Below are 18,917 nucleotides of genomic sequence, written 5' to 3' on the forward strand. Positions count from 1 at the left end.
AGGTTATTCCTACAAAATGCCATACCAATTTAATTTTAAGACTTTTTTTCAAAAAATTATTTATAAAAAATTACCTAGTTTTTTAAAAAAAACGGCTCTAACGATTTTGAATTTTTTTCTAAAAATGAATCATAATATTATCAAATAAAACTGCATACTTGTTTTGGAGGCAGATTGATTTTGAATTTTATGTTTTGTTTTTTTTATTTTTTTATAAATACCTACATTTCCCAAATTTATATATAAAAAGTCTTAAAAATTTAAGCAACTTGAATTCTAAGAGCAAGCTCGTCCTATTTTTATTTTCATATTCATTTTTATTTTCATTTTCACTTTTATTTTTATTTTTACTATGTATTAATTCATATTTATTTTCACTTTCACTTTCATATTCCCCATAATTTTAATTTCATTTTCATTTCCATTCCCATTTTCATACTCACTTTCATTTTCATTTTCAATTTTATTTTTATTTTGTATTTTTTTGTCTTAATTTGTATTTTATTTTCATTTTCACTTTTATTTCCATATTTACGTTCACTTATATTTTTTTTTCACTATCATTTTTATGTTCATTTTTAATTTCATTTTCCCCATCGTTTTTATTTTCATATTCATTTTCACTTTCATTTTAATTTAATTTTCTTTTCCATTTTCATTTTTGCTTTCATTTTCACTTTCATTTTCACTTTTATTTTCACTTTCTTTTCATTTTCATTTTCACTTTCGTTCTATTTTTCATTCTCATTTTCAAATTCATTTTTATTTACATTTACATTTTTATTCTAATTTTTCATTAACATATTCGTTTTCATTTTTATTTGTAATTTAATTTTCAATCTACTTTTTAATTTCATTTTTAATTTAATTTTCATGTCATTTGCACTTGCATTTTCATTTTCAACTGCATTTTCATTTTTTATTTAAATTTTAATTTTCATTATGATTTTTCTTTTTCTAATTTTTTTCAGAAAATTATTTTCATCTTACTAGAATCACCCTGTACACTATGTTAAATAGCTCATAAAAATGTGATGTGACAATTTAACATTGTGAACTTAAGTTCTAACTTTAAGTAAAAATTCTTTTTAATTTATTTGTTCTTACTAACATCTTTCTTTACTTTATTTTGGCCTTTGACTTTAGATCTAAAAATTAAGCTTTTTTATTCAAAGCTATTAAAAAGAAACCTTTTTTTCACCCCACCTTTGTTGGTAAATTGAGAATTTAAAAAGAAAAAACATAAATTCATATCAGAAGAACAAAAATACCTTTCATGTTTCCAAAAATAGGTCAACATATGTACATAGACACAATGTATTTTTAATGATAAGATAAAAAATAATAAATTAGTAATCAATTTTTAAAATAGAGCCTCGATTACCAGCTGGATCTAATAACAAAAAAAACATTTCCATCATACTGTCGCAACTTCTTGATGTTTTGTTATTTTAATTTTGTTTTTATAATACAAAATGTATAAATCAAGCTAGTACTAGTAAAAATACAGAGCTCATTTACGCATTGACTTCCAGAGAGGAAATGCAAAACGTGATATTCTAATTGTTACACTCCAAGTACCCATATATTATTTTGTTTAAAGGCTTATAAATTACATGGTTACTTCCACTTCCAGTCTGTTCAATTCTATCAGCACTAACACCTCCCCCTTTTTCTGAAAAAAAAGTGTTAAACAAAACTACAACATAGAATGCAGTAAAGTAGCCATTGCTTCCAAATTCAAGTATAGTTCATGTGTGAAGATCGGTGAATGTGGCATGAAAAAGAATTTCACCAAAATCATAGTGGCAACTTAAAAAAAAATAGATACATACATGATCTTAGACGATTTGCTTGTGGTCTCGTTTAAATTATTGTTAATAACAATTGAAATATTTTTATATGTACATTTTTAACATTTTTCAAATTTTAAACTTCAAAAGGTCACTCTGGCGTATGTGGAACATTTTTTTTTTAAACCCTTTTTTCTGTTTTCTGACTATTAGAAGCTTATTTTATTATTTTATTTTATAACCCATAGCTCTATGTGCAAATAATTATACTAGCCACTGCCTTATCTTATTTGTTATTATGCTGCACAAATACTGGGATATGGCTTTTCTGAGCTCTTAGAAAAACGTTCAACGCTACTGTAAATTTGCTTTAAAATGAATCAGATTCTAATATCAACGGTTTTCTAGATTACCAAGCAAATAATTTGTCAACAAAAGCAAAGTGACAAAGCAATATTATTATGTAAAAAAAATTCATCACACACTCGATACGCTTTAAACTTGAGCTCGAACCAATGTAGCTGTTAAGTTTTCGAGTAAGATCTAAACATGTAGGTACATTTGTGTAAATTTTTCACGAAAATCGACATTTTGTGATATTTATGAATTCATTTGAATTGAAAAAACGATACCGGAAAGCCTTAGACAGGAATTTTTGTTCGGAAGTTCTCGATATCGTTTTCCCCATGGATGATTGAAATGAAAAGTACAAAAACGCCTTCCTCTACCGAAGAGTTACTGGCTTTGTAAAAAACCAATAAAAATCAATATTTTGATAGTTTACTTTACTCGAAATCTTTACTTTTGCGGGTAAAACGGACGTCGGATTGGGACTAAGTTCATTAATATACTTAGCAATAGATGGGTCTAGTTCATTGTAAACTCAAAAAATATGTGTGTAGGTATGCTAAAGCTTCAAAAATATATTGCATTTGTAACAATTATTTAAATTATTCTCTTTTAAATTGTATGCATGATAGAGCCCCGTTGTTTTTTTGATTATAAGACACTATGCTGGTGGCAAGTTATCTAAAAAATGTTGATCTCAAAGTCAAAAATTATCACGTTCAAGTATAAATTAATAAGCTTTTGGAGCCATCAAAAAGATATCAACATTATTTAAAGGCATTTATAAAGGATATTTCTGCTATATTAAAGACCTTAACAAGATTTCTACCAGAAATATTTAAAACTTTGCAGTTAAAGCCTTACTCTAAAAGATTGTTTTTCTTAGAATATTCCCAAGAATCACCATTTAAATTTTTCTTATCTGCTAATGAGACACCCTTTATAATGGACATCATTCATCATGGGTTAGAATACATTTTTTCAAACCAATAGAAAACACTGCACAACAAGGTTTTGGATGAATAAACTATACAGTACTTTTCCAAGGTGTGCTGAACTCGAATCCGGTTTCAGAAATATTCTATCAGCTCTGGTTTTTAAAATATTGATTTTAGAAAATGCAAAAACACGTTTTTTGGCTGATAGCTCTGGTCAACAAAATTTGACTATTTTTAATATGAATAAACCGAAATATACTTTTCCAATAGTTTTTGGTATGCTTAACTCGAATATAAAGTCAGAAATATTCTATCAATCTTAGTTCTTGAAATATTGCCGTTATAATTTGCGAAAAAAGCGTGTTTTGACTGTTTTTGAGGTTAGTCTATGATGTGAGGTACCTTATTTCAACACAATTTTTAACGGTTTCTATAAGAACTGTTTTTCTTCTTTGAAAATTTGTATAAATCTTTCCGATATCTGTTTTATTATCCGAGATATCTTAAGTTTAAGTACGTATGTTTTGGCTTATTTTATCAATAAAGTTATTTCAAACTGCATAGTAACTTCATATTAAAATATCTCGGATTGTAAAAAATATATCGCAAAGATTTAAACAGATTTTTAAAGAAGAAAAGCAATTCTTTATACAAACCTTCAAAAAGAGTGTTGAAAAAAAATTCCCTCACATTGCAGCATAACTTCAGAATCAGGTGTTTTTGCATTTTCTAACGGTAATATTGAAAAAACGGGAGCTGATAGAACATTTTTGAGTTCGGATTCGAGCTCAGCACACCAAAAACCTTTGGAAAAGTATTGTTTGGTTTATTCATCATACAAAAACTTTAATTTCCGAGGAAAAAGAAATCACTCAGTACCATTTCGCTTTTTTCTTCAGCCAGTAATTATTTTCTCAAAAACTAGAAGACATAGAAACATATAGTTTTCACTGTTCGATAAGGAATCAATTGAGGCAGTTTTCTGTGTGAGTAATTTTTGTATTAAAATTCACAGTCTGGACAAAAATAGTATAAAATGAGTTTTTAAAAAAAATGTTTCGATTATTTTTAACTTTGAAATCGATTATTTCAAAAACTATTTGCTATAATATATTGATTTAAAAATTGGAATCAAATGTACAATTTTGCCTTTCGGAAATGGTATCATTTATTACTGTAAGTGTTGCCGTTGTTTTTTAATAATTTTTTTTTATTTTGATAATTTTTTTTTGGAAAACTGCCCCTCCCACCTAAACGGGGGGAGATAGACCCCCCTCCCAAATAAAAAAATGTTTGTATTGAGCTCCTCTACAAAAATCAAATCCTGGCGCCCAAGTTATCCTGCTACGTGCCGAAACAACATTTTTGCTCCATACCTAAAAGTTCAAATTTCTGTATCTGGGTTAAAATCGAAAATTTTTTTTTTCTAAGCCAATTTCAAACTGATTTTCATAAAAAATACCTCGATTGATTGGGAAATAAATATAGTTTTAGAATATATTTTTTAAATAGCATGTTGTTTTGAAAACATATACCTTAAATTGATGCCGAAGTTGGGCAAATGATAAGTGGTTTAACCGAGTTACATGTTTTATACATTGTTGAAAAGGTATATTTATTTTCTATCAGAAACTGTAAAAATTGAAAATAGGTAAAAAATTGACGAAGCTAGAATTTTTTCAATGGGTGAAGGTCCAAAAAACTGTTTTTTGCCCGTAACTCCAGATTTTGGGGGTGTTAGGGGATTTTCAAATACCGTTTCGTAATCAGTGCGACTAGCTCTACAAAACCTGATAGGTCTCCGCCCGCGTATATTATGAGTGTTACACCGTGTAATAGAAGAAAAATACCTGATATCTGAAATCTGAACACCAGTTCGGTTAAAGAAACAAGAATTCGACGGTTAATCAATTGCACAGAATCACCTACATCATTAAAAAAAACTTTAGGATACAAAAAAGTGTTTGCGGTCTTTTAATTTGTGTCCCAAATTTTTGACTAAACATGATACGAAGGTCTCAAATTCAAATTAAGACAAGTTCTGTCTGAAGAGTTTTATACAATTCTTAGAGAATATCTAGAGAACAGATTTTTTTCGCATTAGGCACAAAAATGATTATTCAGACTTTACAGAAAGTCGTTGGATTACCATAAGGTAGTATTCTAGGTCCCATTTTGTACCTTTTATTTATATGTGATATACCTCCCTCAAACACAATACCTATAAAAACGATAAATAGTTTTTCTAACAATTCCAAACTAGACTCACTGTGAAATTCACCTAACAAAACCCAACTAATATGCCGGTGTTTGAAATAATTGTTTGCCTGCATGTTTTTTTGATTTTTGTGAGTATCTATCTACTTTTTTTTTTTTTTTGTATATATTTGTTCCAACAAAAACAAGGTAAACGTATTGTAGTTTTTTTTTTTTTTTTTGTCTGAATTCCGGTTGAATGTACACACAAGCTGTATACATTTTTATTAACAACAAAATGGAATTGCTTTTTGCTGTTTATATTCATCTTTCTGATGGAAATTTGAAAAAAAAAAAAAATGATGAGTTCGTAAAGACTGCCTGTCTATTGTCATATTATATAGAAAGATACTTTTACTACCGGTCGATGGTTAAAGCTCAGAAGTGCGATTAGTTGGGTGACGATCTAACCGATTCGATCAGTTGAAGTTTAATTATATTCCGTTCGGTTTTTTTATTAAATTTAATTTTTTTTTAAATTTTTCTTGTGGCTTTCCATTTGAAGAGGTATTAACACTATCCATCAAATAGCGGTCTTATCCTCACCTAATTCGGTCAACAAATTCCAGAGACACACAAAACTATCTTAGTCCAGTGCATTTATAATTTGACCCAGCAGTTTGTACCACCCCCAAATTTTTTTTGCTCATTCGATAGAGCATTGGCTGAATATTATTACCCTGATTTTTCGCACTCGTGAAATTCACCTTTCGGCCGCCATCTTGGATTTTAGTTTTTGTTCAATATCTCGATTTCTATTTATCCTACATAAAAGTTGTGTATACAAGAAACGTAGGCAATTAAATTTCGCGTCTTTTATGTTAAGAACACTTTTTCGATATTCTGACTATTAAAAAAGTTACAAGCCAAAAAAGTAAAAAAAACCGAAAAAAATGACAATTTTAAAGTTTTGAGGACTTTTTATCAAAATTATGAAAAAACGTTCCGAGAAAAGATTATTCACCTTAAAATTCTCTACAACTCTGCTATACAACTTTTTTTTCTATCTCTATAAATACAAAAGTTATTAATATTTTTTTCTGTTAAAAATGCTCTTTTTTGTTTGTGTTTTTTATCTTTACTTTTTTCTTAAATTTTTTTTTACCAAATCTTGAATTTTAAATGATTAGTGAGTATTTTAAAGCTTTATGTTACAAGAGAAAATTCAGGACCTGCAATTTTTTTATATTTAAGTCTCTTCATTTCGTAAAAAAGGGGTATTTTTTAACAAAAAAGTATTAATAACTTTTGTATTTATAGAGATAGAAAAATAAGTTGTATAGCAGAGTTGTAGAGAATTTTAAGGTGAATAATCTTTTCTCGGAACGTTTTTTCATAATTTTGATAAAAAGTCCTCAAAACTTTAAAATTGTCATTTTTTTCGGTTTTTTTTACTTTTTTGGCTTGTAACTTTTTTAATAGTCAGAATATCGAAAAAGTGTTCTTAACATAAAAGACGCGAAATTTAATTGCCTACGTTTCTTGTATACACAACTTTTATGTAGGATAAATAGAAATCGAGATATTGAACAAAAACTAAAATCCAAGATGGCGGCCGAAAGGTGAATTTCACGAGTGCGAAAAATCAGGGTAATAATATTCAGCCAATGCTCTATCGAATGAGCAAAAAAAATTTGGGGGTGGTACAAACTGCTGGGTCGTCCATATATGAACATCATAAATGCACTGGACTATCTATGAAATGCGCATTCTATCTCTCTAACTAAACAATAGATACGCACAGACAGATAGAGATCACTGATCGTGTCATACCCGTTCGGAGGGTAAATTCAATGTTTTCATTCACGTGCTGTATTTTGTGAAGAGAGAGAGACCATTAACTTTGCTTTTTTTTTGTGGTTCATTCTGAAGTTTCCCACAGAATAAAAATCTAAAAAAACAAAATCTAAAAAAAAACTAATTGTATCTTAACATTATAACATTCTACATATGCATTGTATTTGTAATACCAGCAGCGATAAACAACAACGGACGATCGACGACGACGCAACTAGAACTGGATACACCGGCAGAGAGAAGACTGGTTAAAGTGGACACAGTTAGTTGGTGACTTTTCAACCATCCGGAAGGTAGTTATAGAACAAGTGTGTGGATATGACAAAAAGTATCTATGAGATACTTTTTAAAGTGATCTTGCATAAAAGTGATCGCTAATTTTTTTTTCTATTTTTTGAATCAACAAGTATTTTTTGATCGGAAAAAATGTCATATTTTGAAATAGTTATAAGTGAAAGAACACGATTGTGGTGAGTCATAATGCAAATCAACTGCAAAAAAAAAGTATCTAGATTATGTATCTGAGTATCTTTTGATAAAAACACTGATTAAAAAAATTGTCTAATTTCTGTGTATCTTTTTTGTACGAGTACGAGATCATTTTTTGACGTCAGTTCAGAGTCAGTTACGCTGCCTGCTATACGATTTTGTGTGTTGTGGATTAATGAAAGAAAGTGCAGATAAATTTCAATTTAATTTAATTCTTTTGTTTTATTTCTCTTTTTTTTTTTTTGTTGAATTGAAATTGAAATCTAGATCGTCAGAGAGATGTATTATAGCCGTTTTTGATGATGCGGAGTTGGTTCCGTTCGTCCCGGTTTTGTACGTGACTAATTGCAATTGTTTTTTTTTTTTTTTTTGTTATTTTTTTTTTACTGTTTTTCATTCACATTAAAGTGACGGTGAATTTCAATTCTCTTTTGCTGCTAAGTTTCTTGGATTTTTGTTTCTTGCTTTCATATGAAGTTTGATCGAGTGCTAAGTGGAGGTCTTTATATTTTTTTCCTGGTGTTAGAGTAGAACTAATCAACCTTAAAGTTTCTTTCCAATTTAAAAAAGGTGCTATTTGTTGAAGGTTACAAAATTATTATCAAACAAATGCACTTCAATGAGAGTGTGATAAACAACAATTTAAAAATAAAAATTAAAAAAAAAACGTTTATCTTATCGTTCTTTAACGAAACAAACTGAAGTAAAAAAATAGAGAAAGATAGATAATTTTCTGTGTAAAAAAAAAAAAAAACGTTGGTACCTAGGTGGCAATTAGTTAAAGTTACTAATAATAGTATATTTTTAATAAATTTAACGTTAGAGTGATTTTTTTTATATTGTTTTGTTTAATGATTTGTAATGAAGTAATGACATAAGAGATAGATGTGATTTTGTTTGGTTTGTGTTTAATTTCTTGATTGAAGTTGTAAGGTTTTTTTTTTGTAGAAAAAAAAAGGTGACACTAGATAGAATTTTTTGTGAAACGAAAATAAAACCAGTTAATTGAAATAATCATTAAATATTATCATCAATAAATTGAAACGAAGTCATGTGGTTTTTTGAACACTTTTAAATTCTAAGTAAATTTTTATAATAAAAATTTTTTTTTTCTTATAAATGATTTTTTTTTTTTAAATTTTTAAAGAATTTTTTTTTACTGGTTTTACAGATATCTACCTACAATTATTCGTTAATTGATAAAACAGAAAAACAGCTGTTTAAATGAGTTATCTGATAAAGACATAAAAATACAAAACAAAAGAGAATTTTATATTGTATAACGATGTCAACAGCAACTGGTATTGATGATGCTCAAGTTAATGTCGAAGACCTGCCAATGGAATTCAAGGTGAGAATTGATAATTTTTTTTATGTAGTAGGCAGCACTGCAAAGCATATTATTATAAGAACTAAAGTCTACAGTCTACATGTACGGTTCACCCCACAACTTTAAAAATATTATTCCAGGTTAAAAGACAAAAATATCGCTTTTCTGTAGGTAGGTACATAATATATAAATGAAATAAAAATCTGATACAAAAATGGCGCCACGAAATCACAAACAGAAAAATTTCGTTTCCTTAACACTTTTACTGTTGACTATGTAGACTCAAACAAAGTTTCGTTTCGCTAACAATGAAAGCTTCTAAAAAATTGTTATTTATTTTGTTGGGCGAAAAAAAAATTAGATAAACAAAAGAAAAGTTAAAACTTTTCAAAATGAGGAAAAGTATCCAAAAATGATACATTTTTTTTTTTCAAAATTTAACTTTTTTTGAAAACTTTTAATGTTTCTGTAGTTTATCTAAAATTTTAACGATATTTATTAATAAAATGCTTAAATAAACTCAAAAGAATTTGATTTTGCTCATTTTATAGTGACAAGAAGAAGTATCAAAAGTGTGAGCCCTCAGAACAGATAAACTTTTCGATGAATGAATCTGTAATTTTTTTAGATTAGTTGCGGGTATATTAAGCTTATGAACATAATTAATTTCATCATCTATCTTTCTGAAATAAATATAGTAAATATTCTAATACGATCATTTTTCACAAAGATACTTTAAATTTTTTGGGCTAATGTTTTTGACATCATTTAAAACTTACCTAAGTATCCGTGGAGTCTGTTGCAAATTCTACCAAGAATTCTTCTTTTTTATTTGTTCTCTGTTCTTAAATTGCTAACTTATTATAAGATGTATTCCAAAAGGCTGCTGCTGTGATTTAAATAAAACAAATCCAAGTTTTTTTTTGGAAATGCGTCTTTATTTATGGAAATCCACTTAATTTAAGATGAAAATCTTCCAACTATCATATTCTTATGATACATAATAATTAGAAGAATTGAACAACCGCTAAAATCAAAAAAGTATTTCTTTCATTTCAAAAGTATGAACTTATTTGCCATATTACTATATTATTTAAAATCAAAATCGTTAGAACCGTTTTTTATTTTGGTGCCGGTGGGTCACGCAAAATTTTCCCATTAGGTCACAGTCAGTTCATTTTTAAATGGATGTTTTTTCATGTGGCGATTAATGTTTTTCTTCTTTGGCACCTAGAAAAAATACGTTCTTGATAGTGCAAAAGAAAAAATATTATATGTCGAATTCTCAATAACCAAAAATTCGATCTGCAGTCGACTTGCAGTCGCTACTTTTTCCTTAAATGAATTCCAATGAAAAAAAAAATTCGCTACTTTTTCCCGAAGAATCGATCCTTTTAAATCGAGACACAAACACTACAATTTTGTCAAATACAAAACGTCAAACCAAAATAAAATTTTGTAAAGAAATGAAGAACCAGAGCCAATTTTTGTTTTTTTGTGAAATATTAGTGAACAAAACAAACAAATGTTACGTTGTTTTGTTCCTACTATGAAGTTTTGTATAGTTTTTTGTTTTTCATCGGTCACTTAGACACAAATAATACAGTCACAAAAAGAAATCGCTCCCTTATTTAATTATCTAAAAAGCCAAGAATTTGTGAATTTTGTTTGCTTATAAAATATAATAGTATTTTTTACTTTATCTTTTGAAACAACTATCGACTTGTCAATCATCAATGCTAAACCGATTAAAGGTAAGAATTTAAGTAACCTTCTCTACAGCCAAATTAAATACATATTTCCAGCAAGCTTAGAATATTAAAATTAACCTTTAAGAACCAATTTAAGAAAATCTAATAAATATAACTGAATATGTGTTATTTTGTAACCCGAAGGCTGACGAAATTAGACCCATATTTTGTAAAATTCTTAATAAGTAGGTAATATAAAGCATTTTGTTCAAAATAATATTACCGTTTAAAATTACCAAAATTTCTATAGGTACCTTTAAACTAGCATTATGTTTTACGCCAAAGATAGTTTTTTTAAATCGGAAATTATCCTAAACATGGGTCGGTCGTAGTTGGGTGTTATGCAAACTACATTGAATTTTAATATATTATAAAAAATGTTATCGCCCTAGTCTAATAAAATTTGCATAAGATTTAAAAAATTTTTTTTTTGGAAATGCTATTTTTTTAACTTTGTGATTCGTTTGCCTTAGGAAGACTTTCAACTAAAAAGTTACCACATTTATTTAATATAAAGAAGATTTTCATAGTATGTATTTTTAAAAATGATTTTGGGCTAGCGGAAAATCGAAGTAGGGTAGAAGGGGGAGCATTTGCCAGTGGGGTGCCTTTGCCAGTCCAGGTTTTTTTCCAAACCAACAGAATATTAAATACCGAAAAATCATTTTCTGTTGCACATTTATGATTGAAAACTTTCCACAAAGTTTGACAGCTTTTGGCTGGACACGAAATAAATTAGACGCTTGTGTTTTTTTTGTTAGTTTTTTAATGTTGAAAACCAAAATATGAAGGCACATAATCGTCGTAAATTTTTAATATTTGTCTTGTTAAATTACTTTTTTATACAAATATCTTTTGAAAATTATGTGTACTATGCTGTGTACAAGTGATTTTTTTATTGTTTAACTTATAAAAAAGTTATAAGTAAGTTTTTGAAAGATTAGTTTGTGGGGTACATTTGCCATTTGTTTTTGGGTAGGTTTTGCTCTGGCAAATGCACCCCATGGGGTACATTTGCCAGAAGCGTGCTTCCTCAAAAGAGGATGGCAGAATCCTTAAAAATATGGCCCTTCTTCGTATTTTCAGCTAAAAAGAAGTTTTGTTTATGATTATTGGTTTTATTTGTATTAACTTTGATATTTAGATAACTGGCAATCCCTCCCCACCCCCGTGGCAAAGCCTCCCACCTGGGGAGGCTTTGCCACATCACTTTTAGTTTTTTTGAATAAATTATTAAAAATAGAAATAATTAATATATCAAGATGAAAAAAATATTTAAGTGAAGATAATAAAGTCAATAATAATATCAGATATAAAAAAATTAAAAGAAACGTAAAAACTTTGCGTTAAGTCAATTTTCCTAAATCCTGGCAAATCCTCCCCCTTCTACCCTACCTATACAGTTTAATTTTTAGAACAGGATGGTCTAAGCAATTGGGCTCAAGGCTAAGGCTAAACTAAAGCAAAACGAATCACATACCTTTCTTTGTTTAGTAATTCTCCGATACTGTTCGGTTCAAAATGCGAAACGAACAAATTTAAATATTTGTAATTTAAGTAGCACATTTTCAAGTCTATACTTTTGTAAAAAAAAATTTCAGCGTGACCCCCCCCAAGAAGTAAACCTGTATACGCCCTTGCATGCATCGACTTTTTCTGAATATGGGCATATACAGATTAGTCCAAAAATGGCAAGAAGTATTTTTCAAAACATAAATTAATTACCAAAGAGAATAATATTTATATAAATTTAATAAAAACTGAGCTTTTAAGCAAGTAAAAGAATTAGATGAGAAATCCTAAGGGCCAATTTTTCAATAGTCAGTTAAACAGTCAGTTAGTACTTATTCCTAAGGATAGAGAAAAAATCAATTTTTCAACAAGCAGATATATAGCTTATTCCTAAGAATAAAACTATCTACTTCTTTCAGAGACGAATAAAAATTATTCTAGGGAATAATCTCAACAAAAATATTGTGTCAGTTGTCAAAGCTGTTTTGAAAGAATTTTGAAAAAAATACAGTGGAACACAAGAAAACAAAAACAATCATGAATAAAAATGACGTTTAATTTTAAATATTTTTGAATTTGACAATTTTTTTTGTTATTCTGTAGAATAAAATATTCTTGATTGAAAAATTCAATGTTTTTATCTGATTGTTTTTGAGCCTAATAACTTTATTCGTCAAACAGTTAACTGAGTGTTTATTAGAAGATTGAAAAATTGGCTCTAAATAAAATAAATCAAAATCCAAAAAAATGCTAAAATCAAAATAAAAATTGTTGTAATTTGATATTATTTAGAAGTGTATGAAGTGCGCAAACATCAATTCTATAGCTATATTAGCTACTTTTTTATTACGAAACACAAAATATTTAAAAAAAAATCATGTGTGCAATTCACACGTGGTAGAAGTGAAACCTTAAAAAATCATTTTTCTTGCAAAAAAAAAAAAAAAAATAAAATAGAAAAAATCTACCTATTTTTATTCTATCACCTTCAAATCCATGTTTTTTATGTGACAACCTAGATAAATTTGATATCATCTGAAAGCTTGTTGTCTTAGCTCAAAATATATATATCGATCAGGTCTATGAGACATCTACAAAAAGAGCTAAAATTTTTTGAACTCGATCAATTTCCATAAAAAAAAAGCGAAAAAACACGTATTTTTATCTTCTCACACTATTAAATCCATTTTTTCCCCCAAAAACCTGTACAAATTTTTACACCATCTGAAAGCTTATTGTCTTAGCTCAAAATATATATGTATATCGATCAGGTGTATGAGACATCTACAAAAAGAGCTAGAATTTTTTAAACTCGATGAAATTTCATCCAAAAAGCAAAAAAAAAACACAGGTATTTTTAAATTTTTTTCAATTTAAGATTGTGTAACTTGTAGAGCACGTAACGTTATGTGTGATATATCAAATGAAAGGTTATGTTATCAGCATGCGTATTAAAGTTAAATCAAATTTATATGTGCACTAGATCAAAAGATATAACGTGTGTTGGAAAAGAATATCTTTTTACCGTTATATCCGAATTTTGAAAATGAAATTAATTCAAATTTTGTACAATTATAATTTATTTAATTACCTATCTACAGTACAAATCTCATTCATCTATTTATTAAAACAAAAAAGTTATAACAAGTTGAAGTCGTGTCGCGTTTTCGTTTCATCTTGTTTCAAATCACTACGATACTAAAGAAGTTTTCACTTCAAAAAAAATTGAGTTTAGTCCTAAATTTGAGGCACTTCAAAACAATTTTGTTTGATTTTTTTTTGCATTTGTTTGAACGAAGCGAAAGTGGAAATAAAATTAATTTTTGGAAAACAACTTTGTACAATAAAATAATACTAATTTTCTTATTTTAATTATTTAAATTCAGTTTTATTTATGCGGAATATTATTTTCATTTAGATTTCGACCGCTTATTAAAGCTTTATTTTGTGGTAAAATTCAATAACTCAATAACCATTCTTACTTCAAATAATAGGTATTATTAATTAATATAGCATTTAAATTAGCTCAATTTCTAAGACTCAAAGTGTCACCAAAGTAAACGAAGAAACAAATTTTTTACTTTAAATATGACTTATCCTGACAATTTTTCAATTTAATTTCCCTATGTACACTCCGTCTACGGAAAAAGTAAGTGGTACTCAAATTTTCATGACCCGTTACACTTGAAAAAGTAGGTTTAAAAAAAAATTATTTGCGAAAAAATTTTTTTTTTTTTTTTCATTAAAGTTGGAAAAATTTTAAAAAATCAGTTGAGTCATTGTTTAAAACTTTTGAAGATAATGCATCAGTTAATTTCAAAGATTATTTTTTTATTTACATCAATTGAAAAATCATATTAAAATTCAAAGTAAGTTAGAAAACCTCGACAAATTTTTTTTGCGTAAATCCAAACCTACGCAAAACTCTTTCGAAAGTTTTGTACAAAAGTATTTTTGAATCCATTAAGTTTATTTAATCTACTTGTGGTACATAGTGGAAACATTAAAAAAAAAAAACATAAATAAATGTACAAAAGAATCATAAATCGAATCTGCATTTTTATATAAGGCAAGTAGAAGTGGATGGTTGAAGATTCTATCCTACATAGGAATTGAATCGTCACGCGTCGTCAAATAATATTTCAAAAACTATATTGTTCTGTTGGTATTATTCAGTTGTAATGTGACAAAAGAAAGAATAATATTTGATGCTATTAACTTGACTGCCGTTATTTACATCCGGTGGCGGCTCGGCAATTGTAATGGCTGTATGGGCCTTTACTCTTTATTTGTTCATCTCATTTTTTTTTTTATTATTAATTGTAAGCGGATGCAAATGTATTTAGTAGAAGTTGAATGTTGAGTTGGACTGTCTTTTTATATGTTCACATTTTGATGTTAAAATTATTGTGCACTCAAGCATATCGGTATTGGCCAGATAAAAGTTATTATAGGTAGGTGCCCAGTGCCCATACCTACATGAATTTCATGGTCATTACCGGAACAACAAAGAGCTCTGGTCAATAAGCGGAAGTTATTTACCAAAAGAATTGCTAGTTTAATTTGAAAATAAACTGTTTTTTTTTTTTCCATAGAACACAATTTAATATTTTCAAATAAAGTTTATTATTATCTTTAACTTTTAAAATAGCTTTCAATTATTAATCTATTATTTATTTTCTACCCACCAGGTGAAATATGTCGGCTGTGAAGTATCTCGAGGTCTATGGGGCATCAAATACACCCGACGACCGGTCGATATCATGGTCGGAGTAGCCAAGAATCTGCCCCCAAACAAAGTACTTCCACATTGTAATTTAAAAGTATCTACATCCGGTGTTAATGTGGACATCATTGCACCAAAGGCCAGCATAAATAATTGGAACTATCCCATAGATACAATCTCTTATGGTGTTCAAGATCTCGTCTACACAAGAATTTTTGCTATGATTGTTGTAAAAGATAGTAATTCACCACATCCATTTGAGGTGCATGCTTTTGTTTGTGATAATCGAGCGACAGCAAGGAAATTAACATTTGCTCTTGCTGCAGCATTTCAAGACTATTCGAGACGTGTTAAGGAGACTGGTGAAGGACACACAGATAATATTACTCCGACGAGACAAAAGTTTGCAATTGATTTGCGATCACCTGAAGAATTACAGGAAAATTTAGATGAAGAAACTGAAGCTTAAAGGGGGGAAGCTTAAGGGGGAAACTATGGTTGTTAATATTAACTGTAAATATTTAACTTTTTTTTATTTTTATTTAAAGAAAAAAAAATGTAAGAAAAATTTTGTATATTTCATTTGACATACAGCAGAAAGTTCCAAAAAAACCTTAATGTTAGAGTATTAGTAGGTATCACATAATTTGTATTTATTTATGTTAACTTAGTTAAAAAAAAAAAACTTTTGCATTTGTGTTCTATTTTTTTGTATTCTAAAACAAAAAAAAATATTTTTTGTGTGTTGTTTAACTAGTCGTAAATTTTAGTTTTTTTTTTTTGAATGGTACTAAGAATTATATTTTACAAAAAAAATGTTTTCAATTTTGTATGACAATAAAAAATAACAGTTTTATTAATTGGTTCTAATTTTTTTTCTTTAAATCGAAAAATTAAAGTAGTACTTATTAAGTTGTAATTAAAATTTATAAAAAAAATTAATTTAAAAAAATCTATTAGGTTTAAATCGTTTTTGTCAAAATTTCAGCAAACACTGAAGAATTTGGGTATTTTTTTTTAGTTTAGTTTTTGCATTTTCAACATGATTTTAGGTGCATGATTTTAGGAACAAAATTATCGGTTCCTAGGGAAGGTTAATGTTGAGTAAAATTCAAAAATATAGTTTTTTTTTTAGAAAAAACGCGTTTCTCTACAAAAAATTACATATTTAAATTTATTTAAATAATTTCAATTTAAAAATCAAAATTTTGAAAACAGATCCATAATTTTTGTTTGAACTTTAGTTTTTCAATACTCTTATGTTCAAACAAAACTCTATAATTGAATTTTCAAAATATTAAAAATGTAGGAAAAAAATTCAAAATGTATTAAAAAAAAACTTGTGTTTTAAAGGTTTTTGCATTGAAAAAAGAAAGGTTTGTTATATTTTCAAAGTAGATAAAAGAAACAATTATTGTAACCATAAACAGCGTCGAAGTGATTCGGAAGAATCGCAGTTAATTAAGTAAATAAGGTAAACCTCTGAAGTTGCCTTAAAAGTTTTTCAAAACCTCTTGTGTAATAGGAAATTAATCTTGGCTCAACGAAATATTAAAAAAGAGTAATATTTCTTTTGAATCTGGCTCTTCCTTTTATACGATTTTTTTCAAAGCTTTCAAAAGCTGATTTTGAAATTTTAATTTAAAAGAATTTTATATTTTCTGTAAATGAGCGCAGTTTGTTGTGTTAAATTTAAATTATTTTAGCAGTTTTTTTTAACATCTGAATTTAAAAATAAAATATGCATAAAATTTAGTAAATACTAGCAATATGAAATTAATAAGTATAAACTAGGTTTGATATGCACAAAATGTGAATAAAAAATGTTTTTAAAAAATACTTTAAAAACATTTACAATTTTTTAAATTGTAAATAAATTGTTGTCTTAAAAAAATCAATTAAATGGTTCTATGACAGCTGTGGTTAGTTAATGTTCAAACAAAAATTTCTTTTCGTTTCAAAGGAATGATATTATGTATTAACCAAAGCACTTAGATGTTTTTTAGTAGATTAACTAAAGCAAATTATTAGGGAACCCGGCCGAACAGCTCTGATTTTGACGTTTTTTTTTTTAATTGCCGATGTTGCCGTGTTTTTTTTAAATTAAAATTAAATTTTTTTAACAAAACCATTTTTTTTGCTTAAATTTCATAAAACAAATGAAAGCAAATGATTCTCTAGGTAATTTAAAAGAAAAAAATATAAGGGAGTAAGGGACAATCTTCCCTTGTTTAAGCGATAAATGCAATTTTCTCATAATCTGACTTCAAACACAAAAAAAAAAATATTTTGAAAACAACGGCAACACCTACAATATTTTAAAATACATTTTTAAAAAGCCAAAAGCTCATTCTTATCTTAATTTAATAAATTTAATTAAGAGTTTTTGAAAATTTAGTCCTCAGAATTAAAAAAAAAAAAAATGTTATTAAAAAATTTAAAATGACTTTTTTCCAAACTTTTTCTAATAAAATATGAATTTATTTTAAAAAAATTTTTGGCCATAAATATTTGGCAGGACAAAAATTAAAAAATTACGATTTTTCAAAAAAGTGGTCACAAAAAAATCTCTTTATAAGGGTGAAAAAATATTTTTACGGAATTTTCGAATTTCTCGGAATATTGTACACCAATTTCATACTTGATTCTCTATAAAATATTATGACCGAAAAAAGTTCTAGCGACATGAAAAAGTATAAACCAAATTCGCACCCGTGTGCCTATCATGTCACAAAAAAAGAGGTGTGTCTCAAAGGGATATAATCAGTTAAATTCCTAAGCAGTAAAGGTGTTATATATTACACTTTTGAGAAAAAAAAAATCAAAAATTACTTCAATTTCAATGGGTTTTTTTTTGATAAAAACTGAAATTTTGCATTGAAATAATTAATTTTCTCAAAGATTTTGGCAAATAAGAACTTTAAACTTTTGCTATTTAACTTTCAACAATAAGGGTTATTGGATTAATAAAAAATAACTTTATATTTAAATGTTGAACTTTAAAGACTTTAAATTTTTTTCAAAACTTCTATTAAAAAAAGTTCTTCGAAAATGAAATACTTTTTTGATTTTTTTCATAAACTGTAATATATATTGAAATTTCCTTTTATAATTTCAAATCATAATAAATGCGGCCAAAATAAATTGAAAATAAATGCATTTTATATTACGAAAAAGTTTTAAAAACGACATGTTAAAATTTTGTCAATAATTTTTTTTTTTCAAAAATCGGAGTTCAATTATCATTTTTTCAAAAGCCCTTCAATCACTTAACTTAATTTTAATTTTACAAATGTGACTAAGCTTCTAGCTTTTTAAAAATGTATAATTAAATATTGTATTGTTGCCGTTGTGTTCAAATATTTTTTTTGTGTTTGAAGTCAATTAATAAGAAAATTGCATATATCTCTTGAACGATAGAATTTCCTAGACAATCTTTTGGCATCAATTAATTTATGAAATTTAAGAAAAATTTTG

At 27.3% G+C, this 18,917-nt stretch overlaps 1 protein-coding gene across 3 annotated transcripts; it reads left to right on the forward strand.

Moving 5' to 3' along the window:
- The first annotated feature begins 7,293 nt into the window (after nt 1-7,293).
- On the forward strand, nt 7,294-16,132 carry LOC129912479 (uncharacterized). Of its 3 annotated transcripts, none has more exons than XM_055990740.1 (3): nt 7,294-7,425; nt 8,793-8,972; nt 15,406-16,132. In XM_055990740.1, the coding sequence occupies exons 2-3, from the start codon at nt 8,907-8,909 to the stop codon at nt 15,907-15,909; spliced, it is 570 nt and encodes a 189-aa protein (XP_055846715.1). In that variant the 5' UTR covers nt 7,294-7,425; nt 8,793-8,906; the 3' UTR covers nt 15,910-16,132. The 3 variants fall into 3 exon arrangements, with proteins under 3 accessions (XP_055846715.1, XP_055846714.1, XP_055846716.1); XM_055990739.1 differs by having other exon boundaries at nt 7,310-7,602; nt 15,406-16,131; XM_055990741.1 differs by lacking the exon at nt 7,294-7,425 and adding an exon at nt 8,100-8,191.
- Nucleotides 16,133-18,917: the final 2,785 nt, after the last annotated feature.

This window comes from Episyrphus balteatus, chromosome 2, assembly GCF_945859705.1.
Source record: "Episyrphus balteatus chromosome 2, idEpiBalt1.1, whole genome shotgun sequence".
Classification (NCBI taxonomy): Eukaryota; Metazoa; Arthropoda; class Insecta; order Diptera; family Syrphidae; genus Episyrphus; species Episyrphus balteatus.

What these genes read in the sequence shown, in the direction of transcription:
- LOC129912479 (XM_055990740.1), top strand. Translation starts at nt 8,907, where the DNA reads ATGTCAACAGCAACTGGTATTGATGATGCTCAAGTTAATGTCGAAGAC. An exon ending in ACCTGCCAATGGAATTCAAG is followed by an intron (nt 8,973 to 15,405) that starts GTGAGAATTGAT and finishes TCTACCCACCAG; the next exon opens with GTGAAATATGTCGGCTGTGA.